The 20,492-nt window shown below is 37.0% G+C and overlaps 1 protein-coding gene across 1 annotated transcript in view; it reads right to left on the bottom strand.

The window, feature by feature from the left end:
- lsamp (limbic system associated membrane protein) overlaps window positions 1–20,492 on the bottom strand; it is a 368,199-nt gene that overhangs the window by 184,676 nt on the left and 163,031 nt on the right. The window contains exon 4 of the mRNA XM_088427837.1: window positions 19,991–20,223. Within this exon, the coding sequence (XP_088283963.1) occupies window positions 19,991–20,054 (64 nt within the window). The 5' untranslated portion in view covers window positions 20,055–20,223. The remainder of the gene's footprint in view (window positions 1–19,990; window positions 20,224–20,492) is intronic.

Here is a 20,492-nt window from a genome sequence, read left to right on the forward strand (position 1 = left end):
TTGGACATTTAAAAAACCCGTATATTATGCTCGTTGATTGCACACACTGAATGCAGGCCTTTTTCTTCTAGTGGACTTTAAAACTGTTGAGTTCACACTAAAATGGGGCATTGTTGTCATCCACCCACATCGGTCCACATGAGATTGTTACAGTGGAGTACAATTAAATACTCCCTCATCCAAACTGTTAAACTGTTAAAACATAATGATAAGAATTGAAAAGTATACTTGACAATGACATTAAAAGAGTTAAGGCTGGAAAATTCCACTCAAAATAAACTTTAATAGCCACTTGAAAATCTGTCACTCTTTTGTTAATCCCACTTCATTTTTGCATGGTCACCACAATAGTTATGTGGTAAATATTATTTTAATCATCTTAATTTATTTTGAAATTTGAGACTATTTAAAATAATACAATCCATTGGTTTCCAAACCTAATCTTAAGGCATCACAGGTAAAGTTACTTTATCCACTACTAGGGCTACCGGAAGTGAGGTTAGAATAGCTAAAAAGCAGGTATAGAGCACCATAGCACCATAGAGATACTGCACACTTCCTTCCATGCGTTACATGGAATGCTAATTGGCGAGCAATGTTTTTTAATTCAAAGAGAAGATTTTTAAGAGAGGAGCTAACATAAACCCTCACGCCTTCACAAGCAAAAGGTGCCGACACATGATGAAACACCAGTGAAATTCCTATTCATATGGTTTTCATGGTTTAACTACTAGGTTTTCCAAATGCTTTTTACAAAATATATAATGGCTTTATTTAGGATTTGGCAGGAACTAACCATCACCTCAATGATGTCATAAAATATTGTATTTTTTCCATGAGCTGTTGGATTTACCTCAAGAGAAAGTCAAGGCAATATTGTCACAAATAAAGAGCTGTTTTTGTTCATAGTTAACAGAAGATGCGTATGAATATTGTGTGAACGTTACATTTCAATACTAAACATATTGATGTTCATACCACTTAACAGATGCAACAGTGCAAAACATCTCTTGGAATAATCGCTCACATAAGCATTAAATGTGTCTTTTACCAAGGCTATCACAGGTCCCAATCATATTGAAGCCATGATAACTATTTCTGCTTCTTTCTTACTAGATATTTCAACAGCTGCGAACAATGGAGGTCAGTCCCTGCCAGTACACAAAGCAAAATAAAATACAATGATGATATATCTACACTTTACTTTTGTTTCATTGTATTTTATACAATAAAAAATGCACAATTTATAGGTAGCTTCAAAGTAGCAGATCACATGTGTTTTTTTGGGGAAAAAATGCATGTTCCTTAAAGATAAAACTTAATAAATGTATAAAAAATACACTGCCTCCTTTTGTTATTCTATCTAGCAAAGACGACTGGAGAAATGTGACGATTCTTTGCACATTTATAGATTGAAGCAGAAATCATTTTGAATTGAATTGAATCGTCTTGAATCCAAACTCCATCGTGATTGGAATCAGAAACCAAAAAAATCAAGTTTGAATCAAAGACATTCAAATACAAGGAATAAAAGACAAGGAATTGAAGACATTCAATGATTGCCACCGCTAATTTATATATCTTTTGACAATATTGTATCATAAAATAATTCAAGGAGGTTGTCAGCTGTCAAACGTAGAACATCATCTGGCACGAGAAGACAGAAAAGAAGAAAAGCTAACGGTAAGCACAGGAAATGTGCAGAAGAACACACAGGTATGATAACCAATGAGGGAACAGTTCTCGCTTGCTGTTCATTTTGTCTTTCATGGATTCATGCAGCTATCTGTTAAATGTCAGGATATTTGGACTTCAATTCAAATATCGGTGAAAAAATGACAGAATATGTTACATCAAAATAATATATCAAAGTTTTATATTGGCTATACTGGCACATCACATGGAATTTCAGCATATCTTAGTACATTGAAAATGAATTTCGTCTTGGAGTTTTTGTGAGTCATTCTTAAAGAATACCAAGTGTTGTTAAAGGAAGACTGCATAGTGAGCTTCTTTGCTGCCTCCCATTCAAAGTTCTAAGACTCCAGTGGTGCCTCAAACTTTGGTTGAATAATTTTGAATTATACATAAAATCTCACTTTTGGGCTTGATGACTACTCTAGCTGCTCATTGAAGGTTTCTCGCGGCCTACTCGATATGTGTTTCACTGCTATCAAAAGGCAATGCGCTTGTATGCGTTAAGGTTCACTATTACAGACACAGTGAGAATGATGCACCAGTTAAAATCATGAGAATAGTATGTTCAAATGTAGGACACCAAATATGAATTTCATAATTTAGCAGTTACAATGGGAATTAACATTGCATGAATCTTACATGTTCAAAACTAAGCATCTACATCTACAGCCTGCACCTTTTGTCCATTTTCTTCAGTTCCCGGCAGTACACGTCTCATTTTCAGTGGCCAGTAGTGCTGCAGCCTCCACCTACACAAAAACCTTTTGACCCACATCCTGCTTCAAAGCGGGCGATGCCTGAGCTGCGGCCACCTGCCCGCTTACCAGAGCATTGTTGCCTCCTGCCTGCCCTTCACTCAGAATATTCTCTGGAGGTGTTTCTGTTCCTGCTGGGCCTTCAGTTCTTGCTAGCTTCAACCATATGTGGGTGCATCTGTACCTCACAACACACACCAAAACAGAATTTTAGACAAAGGTCCAGAATGTCAGAGGAAGATCTCAATATGATGATTTTGGAAACCAGGAATACATTTCAAACTGTATGTGCAGGATACATTATATAAATCATATCAGAATAAGCAATACATTTTTGGTTAACTATCATTAATTGCTGAGACTTCCTTAGAAGTGGTGTTGAGTTGAGATGAATTGTTGTTTGTCTTTGTGTGCCCTGCGATTGGCTGGCAACCAGTTCACAGTGCACCCCGCCCACTGCTCAGAGACAGCTGGGATGGACTCCAGCAAATCCGCAACCCTCATAAAGAAAAGCGGTTAAGATAATGGATGGATGTTTAGTGGGCACCCTACGGCACCCTATAAAAAAAGGCCGAGGATACGGACCTCTTAAAATCGCACTTTAGGGTTCGTAAGGTCATGTTACTTTTGAAAATATATCCTTTTTTTCACAGACACAATTAAAATATATAACTGTGGATGTGAATCTGTTATTTTTCTTTCATAAGAGTATCACTAGAAAAAAAAAAATCATTGAGCAGAATCCAAAAAGGAAGCAGAATCATAAAACTATTTATTTCCATCCACGGTCTACAATGACAAAACAACACTGTTTAGCATTCATATAGAGTTAAGAATGCAAAAGGATTGCACGATACATAATGTAAGCTTGAGAGGATGATAATTTCATTCCTTAGTTCTGCCTAAAATAAAAGGTTCAATTGTGTATAATAAATGCTCATATGGCACTGTAAAATGATCTACTGTGTGCACATCATGTGAGAGAAGCTGACAAATTATTTCGTTCTTATGTGATTGACATTTATTTACATTTCCATTTGCAAGTCGGCTACAATTTATAAAAGTCCATATTTCAACATAACCACAGCTATTACAATGGAAAGACATTCACTCCATCCGCCCTTTCAAAATTGCAGAAGTACAGAATCAAATGCAGGTGAAAAAAACGCAAACCAATTCATGGTTATACAGCAGCAAAGTGCACAGCGCTTCAGCTTGTTCACAGCATCGCTTTACACTATTGATCTCGTTTTTGTCATCATTTGTTCAAACTAACTCATCAGATGCGCCTGGATCAAGTCAGCTCTGGTGTCTTCAAAAGTACTCCTCTATAAAAGCTGTTTGTGTACTTGTGGTTTAGGACACTCTTGTGAAAAATCATTCTGTCTGGCCAAGCGCTGCTCTTTGGTTAAACCAACTGTCTCTCCGGTTCGCTAGTCTTTCAAAGCAGCCATTAAAAAAATAAAAAATAAAAAGCGTTCATTAAATTTAGGTGAAAAAAAACACGTCAACATTTCATACGCATTCATGACCGCAGTTTCACATTTGCAACAATTATTAGACAGCTCTTGATAACCCAGGATAGGGAGGGCTTCAATCTCTCTGTCACGCTTCATTAGTCTTGTTAATTAAAGCCTAATTTGCAGTTTGCAGAATGACAGTGCTCTATGATTTCACTTTCTTTTTTTCTCTTTTAGAAAACAACCAGCAACAAAATGTTTGCAGTAGGGTTATTACAATAAAAAAAAACAAAAAAACATTTTGATTGTTCTGATAAGGAAATTGTGGTTAATACAAAAGATCATTTACTCATTACAAATATACTCAGCTACCAAAACTGCTCAGGTGCCATTATCTCATCCTGTGCACTGAACACTATACTTCAACACTATTGTTTTGTCAAATACAAAATAATCTTGCAAATACCATGTCAAATTCAAGCCTCTCACGTCTGCAATCTCATCTTGCTGCATTGCATATTTGCATACATTCAAAAATGATGAATACACGGCTCCCCTGTTTCTTTATCATTTGTATTTCATCTCATTTTATTTTTTTTAGTTTTACAAATGTTGGTACTTACTGGGCTAAACCCGGGGCCTCAGGTATCTGACGTTTTCCCATAATTTTAAATATAAACTAAAAGAACAACTTGAAACAATAAAATAGTTACTGTAAGTAAATCTACCATACTATAATCGCAGTAAAAAGCATGAATAGAACTCGTTTTTTTCTATAATGTAGGAAGGATAAATACCATTGAGTAATTGTATATCGCCAGTCTATATGTGTTCCGGCAGCATTTGTGTGTGAACATTCGAATATTTAAATGTATTTTTTCCTCCATTGAGAGAGCTAAACATTGGCAAAATGGCTGGAAATTGTTTCAATTGATGCTTATTAAGCAGTACACGTTTACCTGAACAAGCTACTAAGTGACTACAGATAGAATTTAGCCAAAGGCTATAATCTGTCATATTTACATTTCATATAAATGTTCCTTAATATTATTACATTGCCCCCTAAAAATAAATAAATACACCATTTCTCATTTTCTCTCTTTTTAGATAGATAGATGGATAATGTGTATGTATATGAGAGCTGATCAAATAAAATCCAATCCATGTTTTTGTTCACAAGTTTAAAGCTCTCAATGCCCTATATTAAATATTCAAATGCAAAGTTGTCATACAATTGTAATTAGAAAATGTCATTAAAAAACATGACTGCAGGTGGGACAATGACCTCTTGATTAACGCACTCAAACAGAAACTACAGCATTGACTGAGTGGTTTCAGATATTACAATTACACAATGCAGTAGAACCTGGAAAGCCTGCATTTTTTCTTCAACATTTCGAATCAAACAATAGCAAATCCAATTACGTATTGGTAAATAGTGCATGTGTAATGCATTGCACCGACAGCATTGTTTGAAGTCTTCATTGAAAGCAGCATAGAGCGGATTGAGAAATGAAGACAACAAATTGCTCAAGTTTACCCAGGATCTATTTTTCTTTACGAGAATGAAAGTGAGTCATGAAGAGGGATGGCAGTTTCCTACATACTGGAGATACTCAGACGGATAAAAGCTCCCGGAATGTACTTCTCACTTGTGTTTCTCACCTCTTTTATCAGTGAAGACTGTGTTCCAAGTCATTCACAAAGATAGCATCAAGTCACAAATGCAAAAAGCCTTGAGCAAGTCAAAACTAGCAACCTCCAAGTTTCAAGAATGTCATTTTACTTTGTCAAGTCCCAAGTCAAGGTGCCTTCATGATGCAATTCTAAATGCAGTTTCTGCTTCCGATATGCCACATAAACTGGGAATTTCAAAAGGGGATGTAGACTTTGTATATCCTCTATGTATGTATGGCTGCCTGTCCCTGTCATTCTATTTATTAAATGTGTGTTTTCTAACATTATTGAGAATTAAATCTAATTAATCTGGAGATTAATTCAGATAATTAGTGAAAAGCCATAATCTCTGTTACAGTTTCTTGATTAGAGTTTCTTCTCCTTCTGATTTAAAATTGGTGTCAAGTATATAGTGAAACAAGACTTTGTTTGTCCCATCCGTATTATTGCAGTAAGCAGTAATTCATCATCCCACTGGCCTCAAGAGCGGCAGCTTCTGGTTAGAGGTGTGTGACGTCATGTTAAACCAATATCATATAAATGAAATAAATTAAATTTATTTGCTAATTTAACTAATCTTTGTGGATGTGTTGATTAATTTTAAAGTGTTTTTGTTATATGAATCGTGAAAAAAAAACATGTAAAAACCTCATATTCCATGTCCAATTTTGCTCTTGATTTTACCTATTCGACAAAAGACATCATACCATGTACTATTTTTAAATCAAAATTTCAGACGAATTATTTGGCGATATGTGCCAACGTACATTTTATTATGTTTTTTTTTTTTTACAATAAGGGCCCTCTGGGCTATAAGAGACAGGTTATAGTGTGTTACATTGCTAGCTAACTACTGTACTTGTAATGAGAACAAACAGTGTACTGTACTGTGAACGATATATTGATTGATCCTACACTCATGTGTCAATATTGTTAGATAGATAGATAGATAGATAGATAGATAGATAGATAGATAGATAGATAGATAGACAGACAGACAGACAGACAGACAGACAGACAGACAGACCAGGAAAAATGATTGTGTTTACAATATAATTTGTTAAAAAAGAAAAAAGAAATATATCCAAAATGCCTCATATGCCCCATGTTAGATTCAGTTCTGGAAGAAAATGTTTACGTCAAGTGTAAGAGGAAATGTTGAGTGGCATGCAGGCGGTGGATTGACAGCTTTTATTACAGTGTGTTTCCAAATGGCCACATTTCTACAATTACAGCTGTGTGTGCGGGTGTGTGCATGTGGTGTGTGCGTGTGTGTGTGTGTGTGTGTGTGTGTGTGTGTGTGTGTGTGTGTGTGTGTGTGTGTGTGTGTGTGTGTGTGTGTGAGTGTTAGATACAGAGAGTATTGACAGAGAAGGAGCAGAAGAAATTGACAGATGAAAATACAGTTATGGACTGACAGCTCATGGAAGATCTGCCAGACGTGAGATTGACCCTTTCACAACTCGGGAACTAAACAAACTAATTACCCTCAGCTTGCGTTAAAGAGCCGTCGATCCAAATGCAGCAAGTCAGGATGTAACGCATGAAAGAAAGAAGAGGAGTCAAGAGATTAAGACTACTTGCATTTAGACTTTATGAATACATACTATAGACAAATGCCTCTTCGTTCTGATGTTCATACCGATATAAATAATTAGGTTTGTTTAACATGTTTATGGTATGTGCGAGGAAACATGGCCGCCTGCTCAACACAAAATGTTAACCAGTCACACACACATTCACATCATCACTCAATAGAAACTGAACCAATGCTGCCAGAATATCGAGTGAGCCACTACACCAGGGGTGCTCAATGAGTCGACCACCATCGACCGCCGAGCTATTGTTGGTTGCCCAAATGACATCGCACTGCATGGAGAAAAAAAACTCAAGAGGAAAAGAAAAACAAAACAAAAAAAAAACACACTATTGCTCACATCGGAAGCTTCCCACACTAGGAGGTAAACATCAAGTAGTTGACTATTATCTCCACTATGCTTCCGAGGGTAACTTCAAAATAAAAGCAGTCTAAGGTCACTTGTGTCAGAAATCACTTGTTATCCATTACATACCATACACACATTACTTATTATACGATTTATTTTCTCATTCCATAGTTGCCGTCTGGGTCATTTGACTCTTCCCTGCCTGAATGGAGAAGCGATGTGTACTGAAACCTAAGTAAGATGAGGGAGTCAGACCATGTCCCTCACTGCAGGTGGACGAATCTACATATTTGAGTAACACAGCCCTGTATTATTATGCATATTTTTTATTTATTTTATTTTTTCACGAAACTGTGATATCACTAAACACTTTTTGGTGATATCACTGCAAAAAAGGAAATATTAATTCAGGTAATGTTGCTGAACTGTATTTGCAGTCCATCGTGTGTGTGTGTGTGTGTGGCGAGGTTTTACAAGAAGAGTTACTTGACAGTGGTGTTTATTTTGTGCAACTACTTTATGACAGTATTTGACCTGGAAATTCAACTTCACGTTCACAATGTCACAGATCAGTGTACTACTCCATTTTAGAGGATTTAGATGTATGCTTGGTTGAGCGAGGTAAAAAGTATGTGAGTGCTGGTCTCAAGCCATTTTAAAAACAAAACATCGAGATGTGCAGAATAAAAGTTGATTATATGCTTATTTTTTTTTAATTAATTAAAACAAGAAAAATAAAATAACGATGTAGAAGAAAAATACCATTGAAAATGCAGTTTACATCCATGCTTCTAAAACAAGAAGGGCCACCATAAATGCTTACTTGCAGATGATGCAATACCCTATCATTGATACAGTATATTAACTTTTATTGGCTGTTCATACGATGTACAGTAAGTGCAGTGGGCTAATTCTCTCTTGGAGTGCATGCATAACAACTTAGTGCAACTTCAACTTGTTAGTGGGCTTATTATTTCCATAGGACACTTTACTGTTTTATGTGGTGATGCTGAAGGTCAGAGACAACTAAGAAATAATGAAGCAAATATATCAAAGCCATGAAACTCCTTGCATTCTAGTCAATGTAACTACCCAGAGGTGTGAGTTTTCACAGAATAATCTTGAGAGATTGCCCTGAAGCCCCCACCATTTATTTGGAGAAAACTAAGGCACGTTTTCTTTTGGCGTGTGCAATGTCTGTCTGTAAGAACTTTGTTGGTGAATGTGACTTCTTCAGGTGAAGAAGCAATAATATATCGTATTTTCCACACTATAAGGCGGACCAGATTATAAGGCGCACCTTCAATGAATGGGTCTTTTTAAAAATGTTTTAGCATATTGGGCGCACCGCATTATAAGGTACATAGAATAGTAGTGTCTGAGTTTGCCTTATGCATCCACTAGAGGGAGCTGCGCTAAAGGGAATGTCAACAAAACAATCAGATAAGTCAGTCAAAACTTTCAATCAGAACTCAAGAACAAAGATGATTTGTGGAAACGACTATTTGAACAATTGGGGGAAATACCTAATGATTACATGTAAAAACTGTTTGGATCAATGCCAAGACAAATCAAGCGTTTACAAGAATATAATTATGATTCAAATAAATATAAAACTTCATTTTATTAATCCAATTGCAACCAAAAACCTTCAAATACATATATTGTTTTCTTGATTTAAAAATAGTTTGTGGTTTTTATGCCTTGTCCCCATATAAATCGCTTCGAAATATTCAGTGCATTTTTCCTCCAGGCATGGTTCCCTTGAAAAGGGCTAAGGACATACATGTTCGAGCTATCCAACAGGAACATACTTAAATTAGAAAAATACAAATGAATCATGAATGACCCGCTGTCATAGCGTGGATTCTGAAGAGCACAGAACACATAATAAGAAATAGCAGAGTATCAGTACAGAACATTCTATACTCTTCTCCCGCTACAGATGTGCTCAGGTTCTACACACAAGGCACGTATCTAATGATGCCACTGATAACCCCCTCTAGATTCAGTTTAAGGAATGAGCAGTTGTTGCACACAAAGAAAGAGAGAGAGCAAGACAGAGAGAGACAAAGGCAGAGAGACAGAGTCAGACAGAGACACTCAAAAACAAAGACCTCAGTCGAAATGTTTCGGAATCCCCTGGCCATGCATTATTTTTCCCAAACATCAGCATGTTCGGAAAACACTGACTGAGACTGTATATAAATGTCAGAGTCTTTAAACTGTTTTTATTACTACAGCCCGCACCTTTTGTTAAAATTGCTTAAGACATTCCCCAGGCCTGAGTTTGAAAGTGCTTTTTGTCAAAGGATGGAGGATTTGAGTTTTATTATCCATATCAGCAACTTTCAGTAACGATGCAGCTATCTTTGAGTGGCTCACAATTGAATTTTTATTTTGGGGTTCAGGAGTCGATGCAGAATCGATTTTCATTTCAAAATGGCTTGAATGACAATGATTTCTGGTATGAATGTGTAAAAGAATAATCATGATCTTCTTCTGTCTGCTTTACACACACAATGAAAAATTGAGACAAAGAGTCCTCTTTTTTGTTTTTACTTGTATTAAATTTCAAACTGTAAGGGCTCTTTTCTAATGTTTTTTCACAAAAGAAAACTTTTTTTAGACCACAAATCCTACTTTCTTTTTTGTTGTGATTAATTGACATTCCAACCACTCCAATGGAAGATGGGAGATGTGTTATTTAGTTAGATATTGTGTAGACATATATGGTATAGACTTCTAAATCTACAATTCACTATGAATTAAAGTTTAATAATTTAGTGCGTTGACATTTCTAAAGCATCTGTAGAAGATCGATTGATGTACAGCAGTTTAATGTTCTCTGGGTTGATCAATTTCCGACATTTGTGTTCAATCCTGGTGCTGAAAGGTGTGTTTATCCACAGAATACAATCCACATTGCTCCTATTTCCAGCAAATCAGATTCAATGTTGAATGTTTTGAGAAGCAAATTAGAGGTATCATTACTGGATTTTCTTATTTTATGATGATTGTATTGTGTGCCGCCTGTCCAGCTGTCCAGAAATTTGCACACAGGATTTATTCACCGTCACTTGACTATCGGTTTGCTAAATGGAATTGCTGCTGAGTGTTAATCAGGTACCTTTGAGTTTTTTGTTTCTTTTTTTTCTTTTACATAAAAGTCACACTGGTCCATTCTTTTCTCAGATATGGACTAAAATGAGAGTCCATAAGTCTGAGCCAGTTGTATTAGATGCTGGAATGACATTAATAGAATCCAGATACTATACAGTATATGAGGTGTATTTAATGGTTGAATGCACACAAACTATTAAATACCTTTAATCCTATAATCCCTTTTAACAACCCTGGGTCCTCAGAACTTCATCGTCTGATTACTCTACAATACTCAGTCGAAATTCATTTGTATGTATTTCATTATGTGAATATGTTGGGGAGGACCCAAAAACTAGTCACTTACACACACAATCTGGTTGAACAAACGAGAGAGAGCCCCCCCCCCCCCCCCCCCCCCCCCCCCCCCCCCCCTTTATCGTTGAAAGATTGCTTTATGTTGTTTTGGTTACACATCAATATTGGTCAGAACTTTCCATTATCCTGATAAGACATCGGCAAATAGTGAAATTTAACCGTATTAGGAGAACCCTCTGCCACTTGCTTCACATTAAGTACTCATGGCAGTCAGCCTGACCGTTCAACACTCCAGGGCGTCCATAGTTTAATACCTCTGTCTGTTAAATGTTTAACAAGGATTTAGAAGAATCAGCTGGATACTTAAAAATACAAAAATATTATACAAAAGCATTGGTTCAATTATGTTTTAAAAGAAATTATTATATATATATATATATATATATATATATATATATATATATATATATATATATATATATATATATATATATATATAGTGTACTTTTTTTACGTTGATGTAATGCAGGGTATCAAATAAATTCATTTCATGTGGACCTTCTATTTTTTTCCCCTCGATTTTGCACATGCAGAGTAGTTAAAATCTCTAAAAATTCCCTCACTCGATGGCCAGCCACCATTAAAGATTAGACTTGAGTTGAGTGGATTTGAGTTGTGACAAATGTTCAATATATCGATAAGAAAAATAATTAAAGCTACAGTTTTATCATTTTGATAATATTCATGACTTGTGTATAACAGGACTGCAGCAAATGTCAAATGTAAGAATACATCCAATCAGGAGGACCAGTGTTTATAGATCACACATGTACAGATTTATGTACACATTCAATCATGTGTTTATGCATACAAATCAGTGTACACGTTTGCAGATTTCCGTCACACATTTGTGAGTCTCATCACGCATTTGTGGCTTCAGCTGTGCATTTGAGGATTTCCTTTACACATTTGTGATTTCAGCCACACCTTTGTGGATTCTCGTTACATTTTTGTGATTGAGCCACGAATTTGTTGATTCCCATGGTACATTTTTTACTGTGATTATGGATATGGATTTTTTGTTTACATATTTGCGCATAAAAATACTAATTTTTAAATACTGTATGTTTGCTACAATAACGTCCCCATACTTATGCATTGTGTGAAGCCTGTGTGATTGTGTGCATGTAAACAAGACTGAAATTAGCTGTTGTGTGCTTAGATTTGAAGTAGTGCTGTGAAGTAGTGTGAGTGATAAGTTAATAAGAACAAACATTTTGAGAGAATGTGAAAGAACGAATAAATTCCTGGAATGAATTATTCTTCTCTCAGTCATGACCAATCAGCAGCCAGCATCAGTTGGGAGAGCAACTTTAATTAATTTATTGCCATGCTATTGGCAACGAGTCATTTCCTGTTCAAAACGAATAAGTCAAAGAAACATACATAAAGTTGACGTTCAGAAAAAGTCATTGAATGAAAAAACTGCTGTTCTTTGATTAGTCTGAATCTGGCAAACATATCAGTGAAGAGCGTACTGTAGGGCTGCCAGGAATAGTCGACATCGACAACATCGATAAGTGCCCTATTTATTTAGCAACATATTCAATTGAACAACAAGTATATGTGTTATTTTTCAGCTATATTGAAGTTTAGAAAATAAAAATTCAACCCCCCTCCAAAATGTTGCTGCCAATTATTCAATCAAAAAAAGCATTAGAAAATGCCACTTTAGCTTTGCTGGGTTCATCACACCTCATTAGCAAGCAATTTCGTCCAAGTTTAAAAATCACATATAAATTTAATTTATATTTTTTCACAATATTTGTCATGACCAACACTGACAAGAGAAGCTCAGATAAAAATGTCAATGGCTACTAGAAGGCATTCAAAAACTGGCCACTCATACAATGAAATGTTTAGTCATGTAAAGCAAAAGCAACTTGAAACAGAAATAATACAACACTTACTTACTGTCAATAAATTAAGACATAAATCCTTTTCTTCATGAAATTGCAATGTATTTTCGCACATACTTTGAATTAAAAAGTGGATCATTTTGTGGGGGTACACAAAATGACATTTTGTTGTCCCTATAATAGGAATCCGACAGACAGACATTGATGGTGTGTGTGTGTGTGTAAGAGAGAGAGAGAAAGAGAGAGAGAGAGAGAGAGAGAGAGAGAGAGAGAGAGAGAGAGAGAGAGAGAGAGAGAGAGAGAAAGAGAGTTTAGTCTAGCTCTTTTTGCTAGTGGTATTTATATAACATCCCAGATGTTCCTTCTTATTCAATTTCATTTTCTGATTGACACTATTTCTCAATGTTGAGGTTGTTTGTGTTCTATCTTTGCATTCCAAAAAAGACAAAATAAATAGTTTAAAAAAAGACCAAGAGAGAGAGAAAGAACAATGACAAACTTGAAATCCATGCATTCACTTTTTTAATTCAATATGATGATTAGAGATGTATCTAAATAACATGTACAGTATCTAAAATATGGGAAAAATACACTAGAAACACAACAGGCTCATTTATCAGATGAGCCCAGTTTAATACTGTGGCGCTAATAAGCACCATAAAAGCCACTCAACAAAGACTTGAAGGCATTCTAAGCAGACGCATACTCATTAACATTCATCAGAAGCTAGATGTTCTGTCAGATTGTTTCTACTTCAGAGTAGCTGAGCTCATCTGAAGTAACGACCTATTTTCCTCCTACATTGCCAATGTGACAAGTGTCATTGTGTGAAAAATTCAATGACTATTTTACATTCAAATCACAAATGTGCACACCGTCCAATCTATGAGTTAAGATACTGGAGGTGAACAATCAAGCAGTCTTCAGGAAAGAATGTGTCTAACAATGCAGAAAAAAAGAGTAAAAAGAAACCTAAAAAAAATAACCTGTTGGTTGTCTGCCAGAAGTGAACAGCAGTGGAACAGCAGAGATTGTATTTGTTTTTTTATTAATGAAAGAAACAAAGACATCAGAAAAAAAGAGACCTTCCTTATTTGAAATATCAACTAAAATGTTTGTTATCTTTTAGAATAGCAAGCAGTGGTGGCTCATCATTAGAGGGCACTCATACACCACCCTCCTGCCCAACTTAGTCACATTGAAAGGGACATAAATAAAAAAATGAAAATTATAATACAGTACATATACCTCAAAATATAATGAGATGTCTTATTCGATGAGAAAGAAAATTATTACACCCATACTGATGAGTAAAATTGTCACTTATTTGAGGCATGGTGGTGAGAGGTGTAGGAAAGATGAACCCAAAAAAATGCAAGAACTGAGATGACGGGCTCAAACAAAAGAAGATTTCGTGAAAACTGAAGCAGGATCAAACAGGAACAAAAACAATACAAAGTAAAACTAAAAGCTAAAAACAGAAACAAACTCACAAGAGGCTACAGGGAAAGGAGACAGGAAGGTCGACGCTACGCGGAGAAGATGGTGTACTCGGACGGAATGACAGCAAGACACTAGGGAAAAGACAATGACCCGGCAAATAGCTGGACAAAAACTGGGGCTTAAAACCATGTTCAATGAGATGCGCAACACCTGAGACGAAACGGATAGGCTGAGACACAGGGGGCTGGAATACGCGGATGACAGGAGAAACAAATCACACTAATGACAGACGTCGGGGGAAACGCAACATGAACCTACAACCGAATAGAACAGAGACTTTACAAAAATAAACCCACAACAGAAAAGACCAGACAGAACGCGACAAAAACTCCTGTACAACGAAACCTGGATGTGCAAAAAAAAAAATCACCCAATGCGGAAAAAAAAAAAAATCCCATGCATTGAAGCATTTCACTCTTTCTTACTTCCTCATACAAAGAAAAATCCCAGTGGCACAATACGGAATGTGTTTTTTTTTCCTGCATTTGCATTGCACTGAAATTCACTACGGTGAAAACCAGCATGGAGGAAAAGTCTAGCTTGGTTTATACTTGACGAGCCGGCATGCATTTTGTCACCAGAAACTTTCCTGAATGGAAAAACTGTGTTCATGGACTCCTACAAAACAATGGACCAGACCCAACTAAACCAAAATGTACAGGTGGAAACAGGACTCACAATATAATGTTAAGACAGTGGCCGTGAGAGAAACCATTAATTTATGCAGACCATCAACATGCATCGCTGTATCTATGCAGTAAAAAGAGACATGAAGACGGGGATGCGTCGAGGCAATGCACCTCACCAATAACAATAGGAAAACGTAATACGGCATTTGCTAGTCTTACTGTAACGTATTAAAGGCAACCAACCGTGAAAATTATAACAAGTATGCAAATTGGACTTGTACGAAGAAAAATGTTTTCTCATAAAATGCCTTCCCACATTTTTATAGTTAACAGAATCAAATACAAATTGTCCAAAGCATTGCAGTATATGAGCTAGAGAATCCACAAGCAATGTAGCTGAGACAAGATCAATAGAGAATGGAATTGCAAATTGTGACAATTTTGTCTGAAGTGACTGTGAACCAAAGCAAACTGTCTCGCATGACATGTCTTCTTCATGGATCATCAATCGGACAAGGAAAAAAAATAACAAAAGGCATACAGGATGAATCCTGTCTCGTTTTCTGCTGTGTTCTATTTGATACACTCACTGAGTGATCATGATAAATGCTTTTGATCTGCTCAATATTCATTTTTCGAGAATAATTTGGATCTTTTTCATTCTAGATGTTGAGTATTCAAGATGGCTTTATACTATTGCATTCTATATAGAAAAATATTTATTTTATAAGGAATTAACATAGTCAAACAATGAATACAAGTGTGGCAGTCTTTGGTCCCATGAAGCCAATCAATGATTAGCTGGGAAGAAATTAAACACACAAATATAACCAGGGATCCCTCCTATCCCAAAAATCTTCTACAAGACAATATGGTGGAATTCATACATAAAAATAATCCACTCAGTTTTCTTGATTTTTTTTTTTTTTAGTGGGGTATATACACTGGGATGGGACCCCTCCCTTGATTATATAAGAACTCACCCACCATGGTTAGTTTTCTGGCTTACTTGCAACATGCAAGCTAGCGACAGTATACCGAGATAGCACATGCATCTTTCATAAGATTGTCTGATATCGCGGATGCTCGTTTTCTGCAGTGAGTGCACATGCCACGGTCAAAAAGGCAGTAGCAGAGGGAGACTTTTTTGTTTCTAAAAGTCTAACTTGACAGTCAGTGTTTGGGATCAGGTCTTCAAGGTGGTGTGGCCACTGGAGAGCGCCTTGTCGGCCATGAGTGCGCACACAACTGTGAGAAAAGCGGAAGCGTCAGGAGAGGTGATTCCCCCCGCCTTCTTTTTCATTGCACTTGACAGCCAACATGTGGACTTGGGATTTGGGATGGCATGGCCAAGTTATGACATATGGAAAAATCGGATGACCCAGTGGGAATTATTCCAGCCACACAGGTTTTAAGCATTTCAAATTTGGTGACATTTTTATTTTTTTGTACATAGGCAAAGAAAATATGCTAGAAAGAGTAGTTTCGACTTTTGTTTTTTTTTGTTTTTAAATCTGTGATTGATACAGACCAGACACCACGGTTCAGGCCCCACATGATCCACGGATTGGTTGAGAGGGCCTCGGGAAAGAGTATAATGTCTGCGCTCTGTCATTTGAATATGTAAAGTAAGCTCCAAACACACTCATAACTCAACACATAAGCAAAGGCCAACTTCAAAATAATGCATACCATATAACCATTGATGCCAATGCAATAGCCTTAGCAGGTTTTTAATTTTGAAGGAAAGCCTGGCATGACGAGTAGCTTGAGGTGTCTTTCAGACTTTCAGCTTGCCTTATCACATCACTCTCACTACATAGTTGCTATTAACATCAACACAACTCCATCCTAATATCCGAGTCAATCACCAATTCAGACACACATTGGTGATTATTGTCACTTCTCTGGTACATGTTTTTTTAGTACAAGTGTTGTGGTCCATGGGATATGCAGTACCAAATGTATTCCTTGGTTGGAGAAAGGATCCCAGTGGTATGTATACGTACATATTTTTTGTAGAAGTATCAAAATCTATGGGATCTACAGTTCCAGCCATATGTTCATGTATATTGATAAACTATTCTCGACCTAATCTATGAGGGATTTTTTAAACTATTTTTCCAAGTATCCTGGACTTATAAATACATGTCATAAGATTTATTTAAAAAAAGAATTAGTAGTGAAAGGGTTACATTGAACTTTGATAAGTGATAGGTGTGGTGTGATCACCAGACTGTTAACCGCTAACACATATTAGACATTCCACAATGAGTGGGTTTTTTTTCTAAAATGGAGACCAGAGCCTGCATTATTGCTTTTGTTTTTTGAAAAATAGTTTCTACAAGGGTAGTAGAGATGGCTCAAAAAAAAAAAAAAAATCACTGACAACATATTTTGTACTTTGCAAGGGCCAATTAGAGACTGTGGATGGGCCAGATGAGATCCACAAGCTGCAAGCCATAATTTGTCCACACATGGATGTCTGATTTGTTAAAACTCCAAGCACTTGGATGCTGCTGGTAATTCTTTGCTGTGGGCTATTCAAGTGATATATGATATGGTCTTGAGGAAAGTATTGATTATTGAGTTCCTATCACATCCACACCCCTTTTTAGTCGACATTAATTTATTAAGTCTAAAGTCCGGATACTATCCATCAGTGTGTGTTGCCTGCACTACTGCATTACTCAAATGATGCATTCGAATGCAAAATTGTTGGCATTTAATTATACAAATAAAGACCTTTAAAACAATCTGGCACTAAGCATATGATCATTTTCTGCACATTGACTTTGACTTACTTGCTTTCCAAATTGGTATTATATTAGCAAAACTGTTTTCAATTTGCATTTTGTTGGTTGTCTATTTTTCAGTTACTCAAGAGACCGAAAATGTTGTGCCCAAATGGCAAAACATAGAGTGTAGACAAGACTCATTGTGATAAAAAGATTGGTAATTTAGGCTGAGGTTATTTGCCTTGCGTTTTTGTTTGGAATCTTATCCCATACCCTGCTCTAAATTAGGCATGATGAGATGACCTACTGGTCCTCTTTTTGTACTTTGCAAGGACCGGACAGAGACTGTGCATGGGCTAGATGAGACCTGCATGCCCGACAGAGTGGAAACGTGATAGTTCAGTCACACTCTTTGCTTGCATGCTGTTCATCTAGCGACAAAAAAAACATATAATAGTACAGTCAATACCAGAGCTGGGCAAAACTGTCTTAAAATGAACCATTTTTATGAAGATGCCTACCTTTCAGGAACTACTTTCACAATTACCCGGGTTGAGCCAATCCAAAAGTCCTTCTTCATTCATGTATTTTCCCAAGGCTTCACTTTCTGAAGCGCTTTCCAAAAAGTGCGGAAGCACTCATTCAAACGTGGCTGACCATCAACAACAGGCAGAAAGTACCGAGCTTTGATCAACATACAAATTCTCCCATTAAAATGTTCCTGATGAAGTGTTTGTTAAAAAAAAATAAATAAAACACCTCCATAATGGTGTGAAATGCAGTCGCTTTGCAAGAAGAATCTGGCCAATTAGCATTCACTATTCTTATCATTTGGCCAATCAAACAACTGTTGGGTTTGATGTGAACAATGCCTCGCCACACAGTGAATAACAATGGCAAAGACTAGTACAATTAATGACTTTCGACTCAGCTCTCATGGACCATATGCCATCACCAAAAATCTCTAACGATTGCAATGTCTTTTCGTTACTGAGTACGCTGTTATGAGTCGAATTAAAAACATGTATGAGCTGCGTTAAAAAAGCAGCCGCAAAAGTAAGCTTGAAACAGCTTCAGCTATTAATATTACTCAAAAGATATGTACGTCATATTTCCACTTCAAACCTAAATGTTTCTGTCAAGATTGTCCTCATTTAGGATAGGATGTAGTAGGAATTACAATATTTAATATTTTATTATACTCATTAATCAGTAGGGTTAACCATGAATCATGTCACATTTTCTTATTAACATGCATAAAGTCTCTTCTGGACAAGAGTTTAGAAGCTAACACCTCATCATGTATGCATCATTTTGAAAGAGAACAAACACCGTGTGGAACGGGTTAAACATTGGCTTACATATAGAGGCTTCAAAGTGTGCAGAAAGGAAGTAGTTTGAGTAGAAAGGTAAGATTTATTTTATGATAGCATTCACTCAGGCGTGGTCCAGCTAACGAATATAGTGTTGCACATTTTCACAAAAACTAAACACATAAAAGTCATGATTTCCCTTAGATGTAATTATACCTTTCATCATGGTCAGAAACCAACATTAAGGTTTTTGGGTGATGGCCCAGTTGGACCACTATATGAGCCAGGTTCTGGTGGTCCTGATTTAAACCAATACTTGACATCATTATAAGTTTAGGCCTATCTGTGGATAAAATCATTTAGTATCGAGTCAAAGGAGAAAACAATCATGCAGGTATGGTGGGTCAGGGCAGCTGCTTAAACAGTTTGCCACCCTGAAATTCGGAGAACCACCAGTGCATATCTTGTACCTGAAGCATTCATCACGCATTGCAAGTGCTCGCTCTCTCTCTCTCTCTCTCTCTCTCTCTCTCTCTCTCTCTCTCTCTCTCAGACATTTTAAGCGAGTGAGAATGCACATCAATCCGCAAGTATACTTGATTAGTACAAATTATAGGGAGGCGGGAAAGCTCACATTCAAATGTATACTCAAGCACGCGCACATATGCACGCGTACGTGTGCAACTTTGTTTTGCAGTCGGCCTGCAGCTCATGCGCTCTTGAAGCAGGATAAAGTCAGCGGTTCCAACACCGGCACTTTCTGACAGGTGTTTTTACGTGAACCGAACTCACTTACATGCACCTCACCTACTCGAGTCATAAGCAAGACACAACAAACAATCCCGGCGGTAATTTTCTCCCAGATAAACATCATCCCCCTGTGAAAAACGGTAGGAAATAAAATGTACATTAACAGCAAAACGTTTTCTTGCCTTGAAATCCAAAGAGGAAAGCGACCCCGGAAAGCCATACGGTGTGTATCCACATGTAAGTCATGATGTCAACTGGTCCGGTTTGATAGCTCCGCGCTCCGTCTGAAGATGTTCCGTCTTCCGTGGCTAATTTCCAGCAGAGAAAAAAGCGCTGCGACCGTGGATGAGAGCAGCAGAGACGAAAAGCCCAACTGGACGGAGTCTGTCACTTCTTCCTCTGACGCCTTCACACACTTATACAAACACACACACACACACACACACACACACACACACACACACACACACTGAGATGTTAGCGACCTCTATCGGAACTCGACTCGATTTCGTGCTTGTGCGCGTGCACGTTCGTGTGTGTACTGTACTCACTTCAATTGTTCCTCGTCGAGCATCATGAGTCTGACAGTATCGCCATGTCTCAGATATATAGGCGACAGTAACAAGTCTTAGCCAACGGCGTTTTGAATACGTCCTAACCACACGCGCACTGCACTGCCCTAAT

The sequence above is a fragment of the Hippichthys cyanospilos genome, chromosome 11 (assembly GCF_059441005.1).
Source record: "Hippichthys cyanospilos isolate Australia breed blue-spotted pipefish chromosome 11, RoL_Hcya_1.0, whole genome shotgun sequence".
Lineage (NCBI taxonomy): Eukaryota > Metazoa > Chordata > Actinopteri > Syngnathiformes > Syngnathidae > Hippichthys > Hippichthys cyanospilos.